Raw genomic sequence first — 23614 nt, forward strand, 5'->3', positions numbered from 1 at the left:
TCTATCAGCTGTGTCCTGGTGTATTTTAATGCTTGAAGGTTGTAGGAGATAAAGAGAAGCTATTTAGCTCCCTAATGCTCCAGCAACATAGCTGGGCCTATTGTAAGTTCTAGGAATTTAGTGAGGGTCCAAAGATACTGTTAAAAGTGGTTCTATTTCTTCCTTGCATTTAACCAGTATAACTATTATTAGTTATTAACACACTCATACAGTAACAAGAATATGCAGATGCTTTTTAAATGCAAATGTTCAGAATGATTTTTCTCCTCCTCTGTAACAGGCTGCATTAAGCAGTTTGCTATAAATCAAGTATCTGATTTTCTAATTTCTAAAAAACTTTTTCAAAGAAATATAGTACCTTATCTGCTGGCTTTGAAATCTAAGACCACAAAAACAATTTTGTTTTTCTGGCCACTAAAATTGTAGGCACTATTTCTTTTTATGTTTTGTTTTGTTTGTTTGTTTGTTTGTTTTGAGACGGAGTCTCGCTCTGTCGCTCAGGCTGGAGTGCAGTGGCGTGATCTCAGCTCACTGCAAGCTCCACCTCCTGGCTTCACGCCGTTCTCCTGCCTCAGCCTCCCGAGTACCTGGGACTACAGGCGCCCACCACCATGCCCGGCTAATTTTTTTGTGTTTTTAGTAGAGACGGGGTTTCACCATGTTAGCCAGGATGGTCTCGATCTCCTGACCTCATGTTCTGCCCGCCTTGGCCTCCCAAAGTGCTGGGTTTACAGGCGTGAGCCACCGTGCCTGTGTAAGCACTATTTCTGTTAGGTAAAGCCACAGAGTAAAGTAGGAAAGTACAGGAATTAAAATGCTAATGAGTATCCTTTCATTAGAATCCTGGGACGGTTACCTTTAGCTGTATCACTTAGAATAAGTTGCTTAACATTTCTGAAATTATTTCTTCTTCCACAAAAAGAGATTTGTAATAATATCAACCCAACAGGAATATTTTGAAAGTAAAATTAGATAATAAACGTAAAATGTTTGTAAAATTGAAAGTTTCTGTCAGTTATCCCTGACATGCTAGCATGTTGCACATAGAGAAAACACCTTCTTGTTATCCACTCGACTGCTAATATCCCAGCTACTTCCATGTCCTAAAGTTCTTGCCCTAATATTTAGATTTCTTAAATGTATTACCCTCATATTTTGAAAAAATGAATGAGAGATACTGATGCCTTAACTCTTTTCCTAAATCTTAAAAAATGAACAAAATGTGGCAATATTATACAAGACTATGCCATGACATATTGCATTAAGTCCTGCACATTTAATTCAGTAAACCAGAGACCTTACTGACTGGATACCCATTTTATTCATGCTTTTACAGTGCTTTTAGATTTTTCAATATCTATCATCTCACACCCCATGGTAAGTAAAAGGAAGCTGGCACCTATCAAATACCAGTCTACAGAAGAGTGTAGATAACTGGACACAGAAAATTGTGCCCAAACACACTGTTATCATAACAAGTAGACTGCTAATGTTCTAATGTATAATCTACTTATATAGGGAGGAGCAAGGATCTTACACCCATCAACCCAGCAAACTTTTATTTAGTTCTCCTGTTTACCAGACACTCTTCCCAGCGTCTTAGGACATAAAGTGTTCCTTTTCTATAAGGCCAACATTCTAGAAAAGAAGACAGATAATAATGAAGGAAATATACAATATGCACATGAATGAAGGCACGTACTATATGAAACATGAGGCAGGGCAGGAAGTAGGCAGTTGTAGTGGAGTGGGGGCCACCCTAGATAGAGTGCTCAGATAAGAACTCTCTGATGAGAGTGATGGGAGATGAAATCAGAGAGATAGCCAAGAGTCAGGTCATCTAGAGTCTTCAGGCCATGGAAAGAGCTTTGGGTTTTATTCTGAGTGACATATGAGGCTATTGATGGCTTTTGTTGAGAAGTGAGCCATAGACTCCCTTAGAATCAATAAGATCTGTGGCTATTACGTGGAGAAGAAACTTTGAGAGCAAGAAGTGGAACAATGTCAATCAATTTAAGATAGACTCTAAAATAGTGGAGCCAAGTTCATCCAGTCTAGGTGTCTATATACAGCAATACTTACAGGGACTCCTTTAATTAAGAATTTTGTAGAGATATTTAAAAGCATCAAACAGTCTAAGGAGAGTTGTATATAGTTTATTACACAGGTTTTCATGCCCTTATCTGTAAATGATGATGGAAGTTTGAGAATAAGTCTCTGGTTTTTTGCATCCAGAAGCTTATGATTATCTCTTAACCAGTATGAGGAAGAGAAGAGTTGTTATGAAATTTGTATCCTTTTTTGTGTCTCAAGTTGCACTTGTCTCAGTATCTATGTTGGGCTATTCCCTCTTACTTCACTGTCTTCATTACACAGCTAATTTTGAGACTTGATTAGTTAAATCAAGGAAGGATTGTTTTAAGGCCTCAGCTCTGTCACTTTGTGGCTCCTGATAGCTAAAGTCCATGGTTGTGTTGGATAGGACAAGAGCTAAACCATTCTGGCATCTATGAGGATGGTGCAAAAGTAATTGCGGTTTTTGCATTTTTTTTTTTTTTTTTAATGGCAAAACCACAATTATTTTTGCACCAAACTAGTAGTTATTTCCCATTTGGAAGGGAACTGAAAATGGATCTCCCATTGAGCAGAAATGTGGGCACTCTTAAACAGTGTCCTGGCAATAGTAGCTCTGGGTGGTTGCTGTTAATCGCTTAATGCCCAGAGGGGTTTTGTAATTATCCTGTCCCTAACACAGCCATGTTCTTTGCCCCATTCCTGCCCTGACCTCAGCTATGCTTCACCTGGATTTAGTGCCATGGCCAAGCACAATGCTTAAGATTATGTGCTTAGTATAAAATTCATTCCTTCTTTCGTGCAGAAACACAAGGAGGTCCTGCTAAAAGGCACCTGGTGAGCATTTTCTTTATCTTCAAGTAGAGAAGGCAGAAAAGAGTGAATAATGAAAATATGATGTAAAAATCCAGGAATCTCACTAGGTTTTGTGATAGAAGCCTCCTTTTCCTGTTTCTTCCCTGACCTCTATGGACCACAATGAAACCTGATTGAATCAGAATCACTGGGAGGAAGAGGAAAGGCAGGGAGGGCGTGTTGTGCAAAAATTGTGGTTCTTTGAAGGAAAAGGGGAAAGTGGGCTAGAAACTGGAAAAGGGTTACAATGTTAATTACATTTCCTAATTGTACTCCATCAAATTGCTTCTTCCTCCCTCCCATTTGCCATCTAGAGTCAGCAGACTGCATGTGCTGGCTGGCTGGGGGAAATTACCAGATATGTAAGGAAAAAGAGCAATTTACAGACCTTAGGGATACATTTGATTGTGAAATTTTAGTGTGCTATAGAATTACAGCAAACATAACCCCATATCACACAAGACTAGAGAGCTCTATAGAGAAATAAGCTCCAATAAAACTAATAGATAAGTATCCTCTAACTGTAGCTCCCCAAACCTTGCATGTATCTTTAAATGGCTCAAAACTATTATGACTGGTTTATTGTATTCTCAAGGTCATCTTATGTGGGCAAGCACTTGCACAATTTTAGGAAATTTCATTCACACAAACCACAACACCCGTAAAAAGTGTCTTTGTCACTTGTTTTCTAGTTGCTGGTAGCTTTCACTCCTTCACACAGTAGCTGCCTCTCCAGCAACTAACGGAAGTCATGACCTGGCCTGATACCTTATTATTTATTTACTCATTTAGTAAGCTTTTGTATGAACATTCACCTTATGATAATCACTGACCTCAGAAACATGGTTTTGAGCAAAAAAGAAAAGTAGTATGTTTTCTGGCACCTACTGTGTGTCAGGCTGCAAACTGCACTCTGACATATATTGTCTTTGTATATTATCCCTTTTAAATATAGCTACAACCCCTCCACATAATTGTTATTAGCCATAAAAATGGATCTCATTCTGACTGCAGAGACAGTCAGAGGTGATTTGATTATAACTACTTGTTCTTGACCTATAAATTTATCTGTTCACATCAGTGATTGTTTGTGGTCTTTTCAAGGAGGCTCCACCAGGGCTATAGCAAACAAAAGCCTGAAAGGGCTTGACCAGACATTCTCCAACATGCCTAAACTATATGAGTTATTTAGTTCTCATTTTTTACCAGTGCTTAAAATTACAAAATTTTAGAGCTGGAAAATAAATTAGCTCATCTCTTTGAGCACCTCATGTTATACCAAGGAAACTGAGGTCAAGTGAGGTTAAGCAGCTTGTTCAAGGTTAAATTCCAGGTGAATGAGAAGTGTAGGTCAGGGAGAAATACATTTTACAGTGGTTTGAATCCAATAGACCCACTCTGGGTCTGTATTTTGTTGTAGCTTATTGTGTGGGCAGGTGGAGATGAAGGACTAGTAACTTGATGAAGAAGCTCATTTGATCTAGTTCTACATCTCACTTTTAACAGTCTGAAGAAAATCATCTGTTTTCTTACCACCAAGGAAATGTGGAAGACAGGCTGCATTTAAGGTGCTAAGTTGATGTGATGACTGCTATCACCACAACAACCAATTGTTTGTTTAGTTTTTTTTTCAATACGTGTTAATGATTCTTACTTCCTAATATATCACTGAATTCAAACTTTTCCTCAGCCAACATCTTCCCACACCAACTTTATTTCAGTGGCCTCTCTCTCTTATGTCTTTTTTCATCCTAATCTAGCCTACTCAAGATAAAGAAATTTTTTTTCAAATATTATTTTCATTAACATCATTATTGTTTTTGAGTGCCTGTTTACACCAGGCACTTTACATGTTTGATATCTACCTTTCGAGTTACTTATTATAGTCTCCATTTTATTTGCAATTAAACTCAAGCTCAGAGAGGTCAAGTATTTTTGCCTTGTGCTTGGGAATAGAACGTGGAAGATTTGGTAATTTTAACTCGTTTTTTTGACCCAGGAACCTACGCCATTTCCACTCTGCCAAGCTCCCACCCTTTCATGTCACCAACACCTTGCCCATAGAAGACATCAAACAACTACAACAAGCCTAACTCTCCTCTAACATGTTTCCAAACTCCATATTTCTCAATGCGTACTGACCATTTTTATTTCTGATTATAATCGTAGTACTCACATACAGCATTATTCCTCATCACCCTGTGAAGTCCCATCTGGTTAATTCTTTAAGCCCAACCTAATGATTATTTTCCTCCAGGAATACTACTCTTGGTTCATAGACCTTCTAGTTATGGAGGCTTTAATCTGCCTTCTCTCCATCTCTTACACTCCATTGCTACAGCTTGATTTTACTATTAGTCCTGTAACAGGATATGCAATGCAAATATTTGCATGTCAATTTATCTTTCCAGTGACTTTTATTTTTATTTTGGAAAGAGACTACATGGAAAAAACTTTATAACTGTGACTCAGTCTGTGAGGTTGACTATAGCCAATCATCAAAAAGTGGTCTTTATCTACCCAGCTCCATTCTGGTGGAGCCAGCATGAAGAAATCAAATTTATAACCTCTGAGCCAGCTTCAGTGTTACCCTTTTTTCATATGCTCCTTTTCCAAGTAGGAACTCTGAAGATTATTATTGTGATTGTTCAGTGAAATAAATTAGTGTGTATGAGAATGGAATAAAAATCTTCTTACCCGAAATAAATTTTATGGAATACTGCATCCTAGACTTTATAACAGGCTTTCAAATGGTTATTTGCCCCAAAATACAAGAATTTTTCAGAGGTTGATATGGGAAACTCATGTTTATATAAAATTGTAGAAAAATGAGACTACACGCAATTTTCAGAAACTCAAAGCCTTACTCATTTTAAGCTGAAATTATAATACCACTTTAAACATTTTAAGCATTTTGGATAAAAATAATCCTGAAAAATAGTGTACATGTCTCTATTTTCTTGAACAGAATATATAGGATATATTTCCTTACCTTGATGACTCAAGGTCATTACTTTAAATATTAACTACTGTTCAAGTCTGTAATAAAATGTTGAGTTTAAGTTACTGAGGCATTATTATTGTTTAATACCCCTAATACAAAATGATTCCAATTTGCTATTCTTTTTAGAATATTTGCTTCTTTTTTTAGCAGTTTTGTGTCTTTATAGCTATTTTTACTTGCTGTCTTCACTAGACTTACTGCTATTAATTTCCCCATCTCCACATTGCGTGTGTGAGATTGGACCCGCCTGTAACCCCAGCACTTTGGGAGGCCGAGGCAGGTAGATGCTTAAGCCCAGGAGTTCAAGACCAGCCTGGCCAACATGGTGAAACCCTGTCTCTACAAAAAATACCAAAATTAACCAGGCTTGGTGGTACATGCCTATAATCCCAGCTAGGCTGTGGTGGGAGGATTGCCTGAGCCCGAGAGGTTGAGCCTGCCATGAGCAATGGTTGCACTACTGCCCTCCAGCCTGGGTGACAGAGTGAGAGTCCCTGTCTCAAAAAAAAAAAAAAAAAAAAATGTTAGAAGGAAGAGAAGGATGTTCCTTCTTCAGCAGTAGGCTGTGCTCTTTCTGTTTTTCCTCAACCCTCTTCTATGGGATCTTGCTCACTATTTTTGGTCTACAGCAATCCACTAGCCCAAAGGATATCCAGTTGGATATACCTTTCTTTCAAAATAGTTTTTGTTTATTAATAGTCTTGCAATACTAATCACTTCCATTATTAAGCTTTTCATGTATCCAGTACTTACTGAATGCCTGATATATCTAAGACACTGCTGTATGTGCCAGCAATACAGTAGTAAACAAAACATCATTCCTTATCACATGCCAAACCCTGTATAAAGTGCCTTATGCTTTATTTACATTATCTCCTTTAATGCTTACAACCCTTGTGAAGTGAGCGTTATTCTCAATTTGAAAATGAAATTTTGGAGATTAAAAACTTAATTGAATTTCCCAGGATCTCACTTTTAGAAAGTAGAAAACTGGGGGTCAAACACAAATTTAATTAGTTTTTTCTCTGAATTACTTGTCTGTACAACTTCTAGACCATGAATAAAGAAATGAGAATCATGTGAATCAGAACCTGAGCTATATGAGTAAGCCCAATAGTTGTTAATAGTGTATCATGAAAAAAGTTTAAGACCCCAGCTCTGTGGACCTGGGTGCATAATCAGCGAGTTATTTCCCCCAAAAGTAAACCTGCCACAAATTTCTTACCAGGCATGATTTCATTGAATCCTGTAAACAACTCTTTAAGGAGCATCCTAAATTGTCCATTGTCCACATTCATTTTCATTTGTCCACCATCTATGCACTCAAAGACCACATATAAATCTATATCAGGGTAGTGTGGACAGTTCTGCTTTATAAAAATGAAACAAAACAGGTCAAGTTTTATCCAGATTAATTAAATAATGTATTCAGTTCCTCAAAAAATATGAACTGGTGTGTATCAGCTATGCATCATGCACTTCAGTACATTGTAGAAAGTAAGACAGCCAAGAACCCTGCTCTCCTAGGTGTTATATCTGGGAGTCAGGGAAACAAACAAAAAAGAATTTAAAGATGATATCAGACAATAAGTACTACAAAAATATGTGAAGGGTCTGGGAGTGAGGTGAGTATAGGATATGAAGGATGTACAGTCTCAGAATGAATGATGGGAGAAGACCCCACTGCAGAGATGCTGTTTGAGTTGAGTTCTTCATGGTAAGAAGTCAGCCATATAAAGATTTAAGAGAAAGAAGTACTAGTCAAAGGGAAAAAAAACACACAGAAGCCCCAAAGCAGGAACAAACTTCATTTGTTTGAGTAACACACACACACACAGAAAGACATTTGTGTCTGCATCAAACCTTGGAGGGGAAAGGAATGAAAAAATGTTAGAGAGAAAGGTAGGGCCCAGATGACATAAACCTTATGTGTGTGATGTTCTAATGTATTAGCCAAACAAAGACATATTTAAATGTGGACAGATTGGAAGGCTGAGGTGGGCACATCACTTGAGGTCAAGAGTTTGAGAGCAGACTGGCCAACAGTCGAAACTAAAAATACAAAAATTAGCCAGGTGTGGTGTTGCATGCCTGTAATCCCAGCTACTCAGGTGGCTGAGACAGGAGAATTGCTTGAACAGAGGTGGAGGCTGCAGTGAGCCGAGGTCATACCACTGCATTCCAGCCTGGGCAACAGAGCGAGACTCTGTCTCAAAAAACAAATGTGGACGGGGATGTTTTTAATAATTACACCATAATAATAGGTACAAACCAGGAATGTCCCAGGCACACCAGGACTTGAAGTTATTCCACTTACATGCCAGGGTAAGGAGTTTGGATTTTATTCCACTACAGTTGTGATCCCTTAAACAGTTTTAAGCAAGAGATTTGCATTTCATAAATGATCACCTTGCTGTGTGAAGATTAACTTCTGGAATGAGAATTTTGTTTTAGAGGCTAGTAAAGTAATCCTGGCAAGTGGTGATGGTGGCTTGAATGGCAGTAGTAGAGCTGAAAAGAAAGTCACTGATTTGGGATATATTTTGTAGATAGTGTAGACAGGACTTGCCCATGGGTTGCTCATAGGGTGAGGATAAAAGAATAATAGTCACTACTGGGTTTTTGGCTTCTGCCTTTGGGTGAATTATGATGCCATTTGTTGATTGCGGAAACACTGACAGAAGAATCAGTTTTGGAAGATAATGGGGCATGGGTGGAATCATAGTCTGGCTTTGACTATGTTGTTTGAGATTCTTGTTGTAAATACAAGTGGAGATAGCAAATAAGCAACTGGGATACACTCTTTTTGCTTACTGCATTCAGAATAGCTTTCTTGCAATGTTATCTGTATTATCCTCAATAAAACAATTTAAAATGACATTCCAATATTCTACTAAAATGATTTTGTATTCAACATCTTTCATTATTTTTGGTTTTCACCCTTCAATGTTTGAAATTGCTAACATGCCGATTGCCTTTCTAGGAAAGTATAGACCTGGGTGAAATCATGTTTTCCCTTTGTTACTTGCCGACGGCTGGGCGTATGACATTGACAGTCATTAAGTGCAGAAATCTGAAGGCGATGGATATTACTGGCTCATCAGGTATGTACACAATGGCCATAGGACCAAGGGCACAATCTCAAATGAAATAGTTCATGTATCTAAAAATGATACATGACTACTGAATTATTTGTCTATAATGGGTGTACTACAAAAGAAAAAAAAGATTAAAAATTTAAATGTTCCAATTCATCTCTTTTATATATGTTATCATTATGAAATTTTTAAAAGGTGTTATCAAATAGATCTGAATTTGGGTTCTTGTTTCTATTTCTTCCACTACCAATTTAGTACTGTCTCAAAAATACATAATTTACCATCTACTCCCCTACTTTCAGCTAGTCAGTTGTTTATAAAGGAAGATTCTTAGGCTTAAGCGATGAGTGAGGCCATGTGAAGATATGTTTAGTCTGAATTTATTCCCCTCACCTGATCTGCAGAGAAATAGCCATGTTCCACGACTACCATTTGCATTTGCATTTTTTCCACCTAACTAAAAATTTGTGCATCTGTAGGGTCTGAAATAAATAATAAAATAAAGTAATGCTTCTTGAAGATTCTGAAAGAAATTCTTGAAGGAAATTCGTCTTATGCTAACTTTGATAAAAAGATAAAGATACATCATGTTTCTTCATCCCTTTATTTAATTCACTGCAGTTCTGGGTAATTACTTAGAATTTAATACATAAACACTGGCACAGCTCTGTGGAAGAAAAATGATAAGGGAACAGTAGGGAGACTGGTAGGTATTTGTTGTAGTAAACAGAAATAAGAAATAGTGGTGGAAATAAAGGATGACATTTGGGGAAGATCTATAATTTGTGGTTTTGCAGAACAACAACAAAACCTAAATTTGCATCACAAAAAAAATAAGAGAACTGTAAGTTCTGGTGTGGAAATAGCTCCAGGATGTACAAGTGAATTTTAAAAAGGAGGTAAAAAATTAACATGAATATTATGCACCCTTCTGTGTAAGAATGGGGAAATTTGGAATACATATTCATATTGCTAATATTTGTATTAAAAATACTGAAGTGATATACAAAAACTAAGGGATGGAGAGGGATGAAGACAAATGGGAGAGACACTACTTATTGTATATCTGTCTATCATGGATTTTTGAACTATGTCATGATGTTCATTTTTTAAAATTTGCGATACATAGTGTGTATGTGAAAGTAGAACAAGTAAATGCTACATTAATTTTGGTGAAAAAGTCTTGGGTCAGTAAATGTTGACGAATTTAAGATAAACAGTGTACTCTGCAAATTGTTTATTCTACTCCTTTTTACTGTGTATGAAAAGAGATCAAATTTTGAGACAAGAAAACAACATCAAAGTTATAATTAAGTGCAAGATTACATTTTATTTATATGAAACTTTTCATCGGAGGAGCGCATGCTTTGAGAGCACCTCCTCATTAATCCTCACAACAGGGTTGTGAATCAACTAAAGAGCCAGTAAATTATCCTTGTCACAAGCAGAGAAATGTAGTCAGAGACGTGACGGGAGTTACAAAGGGTAATCTGTGCCTCTCATTCTCACTGTTCATTAGAAGGCGTAGGCCTGTGGGCTCAAACACAAAGCTGTATCACAGAAATGAGCTTCTCCTTAGGACATACTTCGTATTATTTAAAAATTTAAAAATAAATAGGAAACAGACATTAACATGACCCTGTTATCTTGTTTTCCTCTACATACCCTATTTCCAGCCACGAATACCTTGCTTCTTGATGGGAATACTTTGGAAATATACAGATACATATTTCAAGAGTTTAAGAAGCATTCACATGCTCAAATAAATTAATATTGCCATCATTTTGGTTTATTCTATGGAAATAAAATGTATTACTATGGAAATAGGAAAAAAGAAATATTGGTGCTACAGTTAGAGGATGGTCAGAACGAAAAAAAAATTAAGATAGCAAACACTGATTGTTTAACTATCTAGTGTACTCAACCCAATGTCAGTATCACCTCCCAAAACCGTGCCTGCTTTGAATAAAAGGTACAAAAGTAAGGCTTGTTGGAAATTTTGTGTAACCATCATATAATTTTCTATAATACTATAGCAGTTTTACAATTTAAGATGGTAAGGGTAATAGGATAGATGTCAAGTCAGCTGTAGCAGAACTTGTCAACAATTATCTGATCCCTTTGGCCTGTAAAAATGTAGCCCAACTAAATTTTTCCCCTGTAATTGGCATGATGTAGACAATGTCATATCAGGAGGCTTCTTTTTGTGTGGCCATCTTTAAACCAAATATCCCCCCTTTTATCATTTACTGTTGTGCATGCAATAAATCACTTGTAAGTATCATTTTTTTCCATCCAAGTTCCTTATCAAGCAAATGTTATTTTTAATTTTAGGTCCTGTTCCAGTAATTGAAGAAAATTCCAAGTATAGCTTTTGCTTTCTAATTTCTTCTTATTGTGATCATCTCTATCTGTCTAGGTACAGAGTTGCTAAGTCTTTCACAAGTTTTGATCTTCTTACTCTAGACCATTTTGAAAGAAACTAACCTTACTACAATTACTCTTTTTTTTGGAGACAAATTTAAAATTGGTAATACTAAAGGTCTTAATATAGGCCTTAGTACTATAGGTCTTATTTAGTAAAAATAAACTGCAGTTTTATTTATGCTTTGTACTATTACTTTTATTTTAATAAAGTTATCTTCTTATTCCTAGATCCTTATGTCAAAGTGTCCCTGATGTGTGAAGGTCGAAGATTAAAAAAGAGGAAAACAACTACAAAGAAAAACACTCTAAACCCTGTGTACAATGAGGCCATTATTTTTGACATCCCTCCAGAGAACGTGGACCAGGTCAGCCTCTCCATTGCGGTCATGGATTACGATAGGTATGTGTATCTCTCTTCTCACTGAAGAGCAGCCATGTCTAGTCATGCGCAGGCCAAACTCAGCTTTTCAGGTCATTTACTGCTACAACAGTTTTAATTTAAATTGGAGGAGGGAATAATGATTCCTTGAAAATTCATTGTTTTCTGTGTTATAGTTCTGGATTTTCATTTCCAAAAGAAGTCATCTTTAAATTAAAATTCACCAGGGACTGGTGAAAGAATGGGTCCAGAAGTAGTATAGAACGTATTCAAGAAAGCACTATTGTGGAGTCTTTTTATAGTAACAACAGAGATTATAATCAACAGAATTTGTTTTACCAACTAGGCTGGAATATGAATATCATGATGCTTACCCGAGTTCTATCATTAACTAGCTGCATGAGAGGACATGTTACATAATCACTTTGAGAATCACTTTTCCCATTTGTAAAACTTAAGCATCATATAGAACTGTGAACAACGAGGAGTAAGAGTGGAAAGTGAATAAGTAGTCATAAGGATACAGCTTTGATGCCTTCACATCAATCTTAAAGCATTGCTTTATGGATAGTTCTTCCAGATCACACTCTTTGAGTCACTCCTGCTTTCATGAAAACATTGCAACCTCCTGTATGCAGCTCTGAAGATCCTTCCCTCTGCAGCTCTTACCTTTGCCCTCCCACTCTCCCCGTTGCCTGGACTGTCCTCCAGCTTTGTGTATCATGTCCCACCAACACCCCACAGCCTGGCTTATTTCAGCATCTCTGTAAGTCTTGCTTTGCTGACCAATCCTCTTCTTCCTCTGAACTCTTGTCCCATCAATGGTTTATGTCTCTTATTTGGGCCTTACTATATACTTCCTCTCATTATTTTGCCCTTTATATTTATAAAATCTTTGGAAATGAATACTTGTGTTTTTAACCTACAAAATTATCAGCACATAAACAGTACCTTAGTATATTTATTTTGTTCTAAAACACACAAACTCACGCTAAGTGTCCATTTTATAGTATCATCACCAGGACCCTATAACTGAGAGATATTAATGTGCTCTCCTCTGGCTTAGAGCTAGGGGGAAAAACACTGAAAAATAACATTTGCAAGCACTGTCTACTAGACATGAATTTATAATTTTTAAAAAATTTTAACTTCTGACTACTATTTAGAAAGAGAGAGCAAACTCTTGAATCCATTGAAATTTCAAACTAAAAAAGTTGCAGATGTTTTCATCAGGAGCCCTATTCTGCTTTGCCAATTACCCCTATTGATTTCTCACAGCAATAAGTGCAGGTAGATACAACTGAGCATTTGTCACTCAGGCAATTTTAGGGAAATGGATGCTAACAAGATATACACAGGAAGACAAAATTTTTGTACCTAAAAACATGCTTGTTTGGGAAATTTCATATTAAAGAAAATAATACTACATATACATATCTACATCAGTGATGGGAAAAAAAGTAATGAAATTGTTCTAAAATCATCTCAAAAGTATCTTTGGAGATGTCTGTCAAAATTGAAACTCCTTTCAATGACATTCCATTCTTGAGAAGCAACTTAACCACAAGTGCTCTTGAGCCAACAACTCCTTTGATTCAGCTCCTGTCTCTGCCTCTTACTAAGTGTGTAAAGTCAGGCCAGCTCCTAATCTTCTGGGCATTTAGTTTATTCATAAAATGAGAGAATGATAATAATGATATTCATGGTCATGGTGGGAGAATTAATTGGGTCAGTACATTTAAACTACCTAGAACACTGGCACATAATAAGCTCTCAAAAATATTAACTGTTATTATTATCATCTTGATTCATTGCTACGAAAGCAGGACCTGAATAGAAAATACAAATGTTGTCCAGCATGTTTTCTGTTATGCAAAAATAAATCACATGCCATGCAACTGAACATAATCCTGCCCTATTTAATTGTAATACAAGTGGTAACACACTGAGGTATCATTTAGAGTCAATTAAAGAAAATTGGTACTGTATTTCTTGGTGAGAAATCTAAACATCGTTATAAAACATTAAGCTTTGTGGAAAGAACAAGATTTGTTTTACATCACTTGTATTAAATAAGACTGCTTCCAAGAAAGACACTCATCATATAGGTAAAGACCTACTGGTATTTCTCATTCATGCCATTTTTATTATGATGAAATGTGCTTAAACTACAAAGCACTGAAATGGTTTGTGTGTGCCTCTTATACACATTCATTTTTTGAATGTTGATACTGTTTAGTAAATGTTGATTTACTTAAGAGATTTCATTCGGTCTGAAGTAGCATAATCTGCAAAATTACAGAATCTAATGTTTTAATCATATTTTTAAAATTCTACTAAGATTTGTGAAAACCCCTTTATCTTTGAATGTTGGAAATGAAAATATAATATCCCACAAATCATAGGGTAGGACACAATGAGGTCATAGGAGTGTGCAGAACAGGACTGGACGCTGAGGGTCTTGGGCGAGACCACTGGAATGAAATGCTGGCCTATCATCGAAAACCAATAACGCACTGGCACCCGTTGCTGGAGGTAAGCTTGTGAGTTCCTTACATCTGCTCTTTTTGTTGTCTCTTTTGCTTAAATATTATTTATTTGCTAACCTTTATCTGATATTTTATGTATTCGCCCTTGTTAAAAAAACAGAAAAGATTGTTCTTGCTTTTGTCCCACATTCTCTAACATTTAATATTCAAAGTTCTGTGTGCCTTCCTGGATTTTAAAAAACACTACATTTTCTGGGCTTCATATTCTTTTGGACAGTAAGCCATTTGCAAGTCTCTTTTTTTTTTTTTTTTTTTTTTTTTTTTGCATAGCCTGAAAACTTACATCAGTGAGTGCTGGAGCAATCTAGTAAGTTTGTTACTAACTGGAAACTGCATTTTTGTCCTTCTCTTCCGTAAAAAACAGCCACCTTACCTAAAGTGTTCCACAATCCCTAAATAAAGGTGCTGTCACCTAATATAACTTTTCTGCGTAAGGGGAAAGATATGTCTCCCTCAGCTCTGGTCAGGAAGTAAAACTGCCCACAGGTTTTTAAAATATTGAGGTGTCAGTTTAGTCGAGTTCAAGGCCTGGCTCTGCTGTGTGACTGCTTGTTGTGAAACCTCGGGCAAGTTACTTTACCCTCTGTGTTTCTGCTATGACTCTGAAATAGTGGTAAGCTCAGAGTAAAACTAAAGAAATGATGAATATTAAGTGCTTAGTGCTTCTTGTTCTGGCACTAGGGACTGGATTGAATGGGAGAGGCTGTGCAGTATAATTGACTAAATATCAGTGGGACGAGGTTCTAATCTCAGTTTAGTCACAAAAAAAGTGACCTTGGCTTTGTTACTCAGGACATGTTAAGGGAAATAGGATGAACACCAAATGAGCATTGCATGCTCACACAGGTGAACTGTCATCGTCAATATCTGTTTATATGTGAATGTGTCAAGTCTTTATCTGACTTCATAATTTAGTATAAATCATAAAAGACACACACACACAAATGCATCTACAAACACACACACACACACACACACACACACACACACACACACACACACACACAGATACCCAGTCACTTGGTGTTTTCCCCTAGAACTTTATGAGTATAGACGTGTATTCTCTGAGTAGCTCACGGCTTGGAAAGTTATTATTTGTTTCAACAGTGGATGTTGTCTAAAGTACACTTTACTGCTTATTGTATAATTAGTATTCTTTTCCTGGTTCTGATCTTTTCTTAAGTATGAAAAGTGAACATTAATTCTAAAAATCTAAAAAGGAGAGTAAAGCCATGTTGGGCAGGAACTCACTCTGAATGGAGAGGTGGATTCTAATTTTGTTTCTCTGGCTGTCTACTTCTGAGCAGCCTGTTCACTCCGTCTCCAACTACACTTCTCCATATTTAACAAAAATAGAACTGCATGCCTCTACCGGCTTCACAGGGATGATGCAGGGAGAAGTGAGATAATGTGAGCAAGAACTCTCAAGTAATGAGAGAAAGGTGCTTTATGACCCAAGGCATATTAATTATTTATTAGTGCTTAGTAAGCAGCTTTACATTTCTCTGATGAAGGGGAATTATGTAATAGGCACATGTTTGTGTTTGAGAATGTGTAGACACTTTTTTGTCATAACTGAATATACAGGAAGATAAGCTACAATATAGTCATCAGAAAAAGATCCCAGATAGTTACGGAGAACAAGATTGTGTAAATGTACATTCTCCAGCAAAATAGCTCCTTTTAACCCCTGCTCTACATTCACTAGTCAAACAGAATATACGGACTAGGGACCTAAGAACTAGCTGGATTGTGCATTATAGGAAAAATAAGTATATAATTATATATGTTATTGTCACAGAAAGCATAAATATGATAAGGGAACAGTTATTCGAGAGTTGTGTCCATTGGTACAACAAAGACTAAAGTATCATGTAGAAAATCGGGTTCCTCCACCGGGTGTGGTGGCTCACGCCTGTAATCCCAGCACTTTGGGAGGCTGAGGTGGATGGATCACTTGAGGTCAGGAGTTCGAGACCAGCCTGGCCAACATGGTGAAACCCCGTCTCTACTAAAAATACAAAAATTAGCCGGGCTTGGGGGCAGGCGCCTGTAATCCAAGCTACTTGGGAGGCTGAGGCAGGAGAATTGCTTAAATCCAGGAGGCGGAGGTTGCAGTGAGCTGAGATCTCACCACTACACTCCAGCCTGGGCAACAACAGTGAGACTCCATCTCAAAAAAAAAAAAAAAGAAAAGAAAAAGAAAATCAGGTTCCTTTTATCTAGATAATCATTTGTTTTGTTGTAATTAAACTTTTTAAATACATACAGGCATTTAAGGATTGTGAGAAAGTATCTCTGTCACTTGGGGCTCCCATCTGCCAAACGCAGTTCTCATCTCATTAACCGCCTCCATGATCACCTCCTGCCTTAAAGCAAGTGGAATGCAGTCTCTTGTGTTTCGAACCTCTTACTGCTCTTTCCTAGAAATCGCCCCTCACTAAAGTAAACCAGCCTGGCCAACATGGTGAAACCCGATCTCTACTAAAAATACAAAAATTAGCCGGGCGTGGTGGCGGGCGCCTGTAATCCAAGCTACTCGGGAGGCTGAGGCAAGAGAATCGCTTAAACCCAGGAGGCAGAGGTTGCAGTGAGCCGAGATGAATGGTTTACTAAAGTAAACCATTTATTTTTTATAGAAAAGAGCTAAAACCCTGTTGTAAAATTTGAAATTATTCTGCAGTCATAAATAGTTGTCTACACAGGGCTGCTCCATGTACATCTGTGTACCATGCTCTGCCTACATTCTATGAGACATCCATGTCCCTTCATAGTAGCAGAGAAGGTAAGTTCTGAAGGGCAAAGGGAGTTATGTATTTCTTTTCTTCAGAGATTCGCATATTATGGTTGAATATTCACTATTAAAAGGGAGCAACAACTAACCACTGTGTTCTATTTCTGTACTAGATCATACATTATGAAATTTTTGTCTTTCAGTTACCTGGCCGGGCGACCAGTTTTGACAGTCAAGGATCCTGCCCTTCTCCCAAACCACCTTCCACACCATAATGCCTCCAAAATGAGACCATGATATTAAGAATCTAGGATCACGTGCTCATTGAATCAGAAAAAAAAAAAAGTGGAAGGTTTGGTTTCCTCATTTAAAATATATCCGTACTAATGAACAAACTTGATGTGCACTTTTTTATTTGCTTTTATTGTTGATTTTTTAACTTTGAACATCAATACATTTTACTTGAATACATATAGTCCTTAGTTGCATAAGGCATTTTATCCTTCGTGTCAAATGCCTGTTAGCACAAAGAGTGTTTTACTATGTTGTAATTCTTTGCATATGAAATGTTTTTTTAAACAGTTCATACTTACCTAAAATTAAATATAGTTTATGCTGCTATTGTATAAAGTAGCACATGTCATATATGTATGGGTTTGATTTTGTTATACTGTGTTCATTTCTAGTTGTGCACGTGGTTCTGTATAAACTTAAAAGGAGATTTTGAACTTAACTTACACAACATTAAATCCTTGCGCAATCAAATTAATGTTACTTATCTGATAATACTTTTCTTTCATTCTCAGAAAATTACTTTCTTGGTGAGGTTTGGCTCCGCTAAACTCAAAACTTGTCTCTCAAGCTTGTTCTTTAAAATACACAGACAAAGCTGTAAATTTAAAGAATCATTTTGAATATAAATTTAAGAAGTAATACTTATTGGCTGAAAAACGGAGGCTGAGCCATTGTGGCTACCATTTTATACTGTTTTACTGTAACGTTAGCTCAAATATCTGTTGCACTGTTCAACTGATATTTTTAAAATTCTAATAATCTTCATCTCAAATGTAGCATTAGTATTTCTAAGTGAACAGAATCAGAAGTTAATTTTTTAAGTGTTTGTAAGGTTCTCAAGTACTGTGACATGTATTTTTTTGTGACGTGTATTTTTTGTGACTTGAAGCTATCATATAGATCCTGTATTTCTGATAGACCATACTAACAGACACCAAAGGAACAACAACACTGTCTGTGTTCATCACCGTTTAGATTGTACACAGTAATGGTGACTCTAAAACCCAGTCAGAAACTAATCATTGGAATTCAGTATTTTCTTAAAGAAAGGATGATTTATTTTCAGCAACATATAGAAATATACTATAAATATTAGTAATACAACTTCAGTGCTTAAAAAATAATAAACAAATTAATTCTAAAGGCCCAGGCCTCCAGTCCTTGCATGAAAGGGATTTGCCTTCATAAGGATCAAGGTTCAGGCCACTACATGTAAAAACTATGCAAGTGTTTTTACAAGACAGAACTTTCTTTTAAATCAGGTCAACATATTTTGTCCCATTTTCAGGCCCTGTTGGAAGGTATCTATACTGAATTACCCCAACTTTACTTTTAAGATGTGTGGTATAGATAGTATATATTTCAAGCTTATTTCAAAATTGGTGTTTTTTTAAAAAAAGAGGCAAGAAAATAAAAACGTATTTACCTGGATGAGAAAATTTTATCAGCGGTTATGAAATTTTTATTTTTGTAAAATCCCATTATTTCTAAATATTAAAAAAAAGTTTTAAAAGCCTGGAAATTTTGTTGACATCTCTTATAGTGATGGCATTACTGTTAATTAAGAGGTAAATATTTTGCACATTACCATTTTAAAGGCAAACACAGTTCTGCCTCAGATTTTTCAAAAATGCTTATACCACCCTAAGGAAAACAGGTACTCCTAGCTAACATTTTCTCATTGAAAATAATAGAAGAAAGCTGTTTGGAAACATTTGGCTACCTTGTCGAGCCTAAAAGAATTATTTGCTATAGGTAAAATGAAAGATGACACTTGCATTTTGAAATTATTTGTTTTATTGGGAAATAAAACTTTTCAAATAGGAAGACAAAAAGTTATACTATTAATAGAATGACATTTTTGGAGACAATTGTTTTATTAGTAGATATAACTGCAGCTTAAAGTAAATTAGCAATTACATTTCCTAAGTGAGTATAATTATTTTCACCCAAAAACACATTTTAAGGACTTTTTGTTGATTCTTAGAAACTCGCTTTTCTTTACTCCCTAAGGAGAAAAAGCCAATGCTTGTGATGAAAAAATGTGAACCATTGGCCAATCAGAAGACTCTAATATGGGAATTGTAGATTAAAATAAGTTTTAAAAGAATTTTTTAAATGTTTCCTTGAAGTTAGAATAAACTCATCATGCAAGGATATGTGTTAATCCTGAGAAAGAGATCAGCGAGAGGAAATTCACCACAACTCATCTTTCATGTAATTCAGGAGGTAGGTTTATGCTCAGATTAATAAGGCATGATTGTTAAAAATGACAGTTCATATTATTAAAATGTAATCCTAACACTTTTAATACAACACACCCTCACTCTACACAGCCCACACATTCATATACACATAACTTACCATCTTTCTGCTTGTAACTGAAGATGAAATATTTTCAGTTTCAGTATTTAAAATAAGGTTTGATATTACAAATCCCCTCTCATTTGTGTGGGACATCACATTTTAATGACAGTACTGACACATTATGAAGTTGCAGTTCAGGTATATAGTGAACATCTAATTTCAGGGACTTCTTCAGGGACTTACCAAATATCAGTCTAGGAAAAAAAAGAGTAAGGGTTGATTCATTAGCATAATAACATTGATATTCTTTTTAGTTTTAGGGGAGGGATTTGTTGTTGTTTTTAACTGATTAACCAGGCAATCGGGCGATAAGGGAATTGAATATGAAAAGAACACTCATGTTTGTGGAGTATATCTTTTCATAAAACTCAGAACATTGTTTTTTTCACACTGGTTTCCTAATAATATTTTTCCCAACAATTGTTTTTGTCAGGCCAACCCTGTGTTTCTGATACTTCATTTAACATGTAAAAATTTCCATATTGAATATATTCACAGTTCAGCAACAAATATCATGAGGACTAGTGCTAGGGGAATAAAGACAGGAAAGCAGAGCCAAGCACTCACTTTCTTATGCAGTTTTGGGAAGTGTGTGCACGTTGTAGTTACTGCAGGGAGATCACAACTGATCAATACTGACTCAGGTTTTTGATAAATAAAAGCAAATATATTTGAACCTATTTGGTGGTGATATTTAACTGACATTCCCAACTGTGTTTATTCTCCTCTAATGTTTATTATTTTAAAATTTTGCAACTCAATAAAGAGCTATCAATCTCCTAAAGAATTCATTTAAAGATTAATTACTGGAAAATTGAAAAAGCCAAACTTCCAAACCTGTGGTCGGCTTTTACTATCCATAAAAAAATATGTAACTTATTTGAGGATCAGTTACCAAAAGAGCCAAAGACTATTACAAATAAAGGAACACTAAATCTTAACATTGAACGTGTGGTAATTTCTTTACCTCCTCAAAAAGAGTACTTGAAATTATTTAAGAACGTATATTTTTATAGAATTTAGTCTGATTTTTTTTGCCACCTTAGTTGTAATACTTACCAGGTAATTTAATTGCCTGATAATAAAAAACACCTGGAGTTGTTAAGGATTTGAGAACATCATTTGACCTCTACTAAATAAAAAGAAAATGCAGACTTTTCTTCACTTGTTCTTGAAGCTACTCTAGTTGTTTTGAGGTACACTACTTGATCTAAATTTTTATAAACTTTAGGCTAAAAATGTATTGGTGTCAATGAGAAATGATTCAAAGAATGAAAGTAAAATAATTAAATGACAGTTGAGCAAAGAAGTTAAAGCATATGGAAATATGATATTGAGATGCAAAATCAAAAGACATGTGTTTTAACTTTTAGAGAAATGTATATGATTTAATATTGTTCCCAAAACACCTATGACAGAGCATTTAATCGTTAACTCAGTGACATGGCTCAGGATATGATTCATCTGAACCTGCTGTAAAGACCCATTATTTCGAAGAAAAGAATGAGTTTATATTTTATATGAGAAACAGCTAATTAAACTAAATGTTGTTTCCAATACATTATTCAGTGACACCCTTTTAGGTAAGAATTTTATGTTTTATTACTCAATATTCTGTTAATTAAAGTGAACGGTAATTTAATAAAAGATGTATTAGTAATTAGTTGTCATCTACCATTAACAGTTAACCAAAAAGATGTGTATTTGAACAGTGGCAGTTAATTAATACTCAGTTCAAGTGTCTTCTCATCAAAGTAAAAGGTTATTTTCACTTTCATCCTGTTCATCATAAGAAAGCAGGGTATGATTCGGTGGCACAACAACATCATGCTACAGAGACTTAGAAAAATCAGGCACTAAATTAAAGGCTGAAGTGGAAGTGTGACTTAACAGTTTACTGAATGCAAACATTTTGAATACTAGAAGTGGTGATTGAAAAATAAGTAGACAACGTTTAAGAGAAAGGGTAGCCTTTTTCATGCCTGAAATGATTTAAACATATTCCTGCCAGGAGGAATTATTAGGATGATTCTATGCTGAGACACTAGAAATGACTTGCTATTGATAGATACATTTGTATGGAAATATTTTTATCTCAAACTGACAATAATTTCTTCTAAACTCACCTGTACCATGAGAGCCCTTTCCAAAGAGCAAAGTTATGCCTGATCTTGTCAGGCATAGGGTAAAAATAAGCCATTTTCTCCTGAAATTTTGCTGTAAGAGTAATCTGTTGTATGTATACAGATCCCCTTATTTACTGCACAGTGTGGTGGATTTCAGTTATTCAATTTCATGTTTTTGTTCCCTCAAAAATAATTTATTAGATATTAATGAATATTATAGATATAAGCCAAAAGTGTTAAGAGAAATAAATCTCAATGTTGGAAGGTTAATGCATTTCAGATGTTTATTTCATCATCTCTTTCAAAATTGTTTTTTTTTAATTGTCCTAATCTGAGCATCAATATATGAATTATATTCGGCTATGATTTTTCCATGGAATAAGGTTGGTGGACCCAAAACAACCTATAATCCCTAGGTTACATACAAACTGGTCATTAAATTATTCTGTACAAAAATTGCATGATTTGTTCTATTTATATTTATATAGATCATTTTGTGAGTTTCATTATAATTTTTGTTTTTCTTTAAAAATACCCTTGAAGCTTTCCACTTAAAGAACATAGTAATCTCCAGTGTGAATAGCTTCATAAATTTTATCACTGTATAAACAAGAAGCAGGTAGACCAACTCTAATATACAAAATATTTGCATTTATAGTTTGTTTTATAGACAAAAAGTCCAGCCCAAGTGGTGCCATTCACATTAACTTGTTATTGACCTTTCCAACGGAAAGAAGTGATTGGATTCACCTGCAAAATATGGAGAAATTATGGACAATTAAGCAAAACCTTTATTTCAGGAAAAAGAAGTCAAAGTCGAAAAGAACTGCCTCACATTGTAAATGTGATGAGTCCACTAACGAATAGTCCAAGATGTTGCCAATTATTCTAAACTGCCAGGAACCACTAAAATTCATCATTTCACATACAACATCAAATTATTTGGATCCATTATATCTGATTTGTTTGTACCTTTAGTCTTTGTTCATAAGGTGACTTTTCAGCTGAATTTTGTGATTTAATACTTGGCCATTGTTCAAATCAATATCTTTGATTTCCATATTATAGAACAGAAATTTTAAAATCTTTTGAAATTCGTGTTTCTGGCTTTTGTACATGATAAACAGTCATTTGTGAAACTTGACAGCATATAATTGTATTACTTAGAACAAATGTTTTTGCAACCACCTTTAAAAGATGTTACACAATGCAGTATTTTTACAATGTCTTCTTTAGAATGTGTGACTATATTTGTCAGGTTCAGATGAATTATGTAACAATTAAACCTCAAAGCTGTTATGAAGTATACAGTTTATGATTACTTTTGTAAAAGAAAATGGAAAGCATTTGAAATATAATTTTACTCTGTTTCATATGTACTTTGAAAAAGAAATAAAGTGATTATAAATTATTTTTGTCTGTGTTTATAGAAAATATCTTTTCCAGATTTAATTTTGTGACCTTTATATTATTAAGGTTTTCTTTAATAGACATTATTTGTGGCACTCATTAGTAGTGCAGAATGACATATTTATCAATAATCCAATAATTCAGACACTGAATTAAGGTCTTCTGTAACATATTCCATTTTTATCACAAAATTATTCTTTAAATTTTTTGATTATTTCCACAAGAAGCAATGAAATAATCATGAGTCAAGTGTTAAAAGCGGCAAATGCCATTTACACACATTAGCTAAATTTGTTTT

General features: G+C 35.3%; 1 protein-coding gene across 1 annotated transcript in view; it reads left to right on the top strand.

Annotated features, from left to right (window-relative positions):
• Nucleotides 1–23310, top strand: part of SYT10 (synaptotagmin 10) — a 67732-nt gene extending 44422 nt beyond the window's left edge. The window contains exons 4-7 of the mRNA XM_004052952.5: nt 8916–9036; nt 11686–11857; nt 14242–14371; nt 17323–23310. Of these exons, the coding sequence (XP_004053000.2) occupies nt 8916–9036; nt 11686–11857; nt 14242–14371; nt 17323–17394 (495 nt within the window). The 3' untranslated portion in view covers nt 17395–23310. The remainder of the gene's footprint in view (nt 1–8915; nt 9037–11685; nt 11858–14241; nt 14372–17322) is intronic.
• Nucleotides 23311–23614: the final 304 nt, after the last annotated feature.

Source organism: Gorilla gorilla, chromosome 10 (genome assembly GCF_029281585.2).
Source record: "Gorilla gorilla gorilla isolate KB3781 chromosome 10, NHGRI_mGorGor1-v2.1_pri, whole genome shotgun sequence".
Taxonomy (NCBI): domain Eukaryota; kingdom Metazoa; phylum Chordata; class Mammalia; order Primates; family Hominidae; genus Gorilla; species Gorilla gorilla.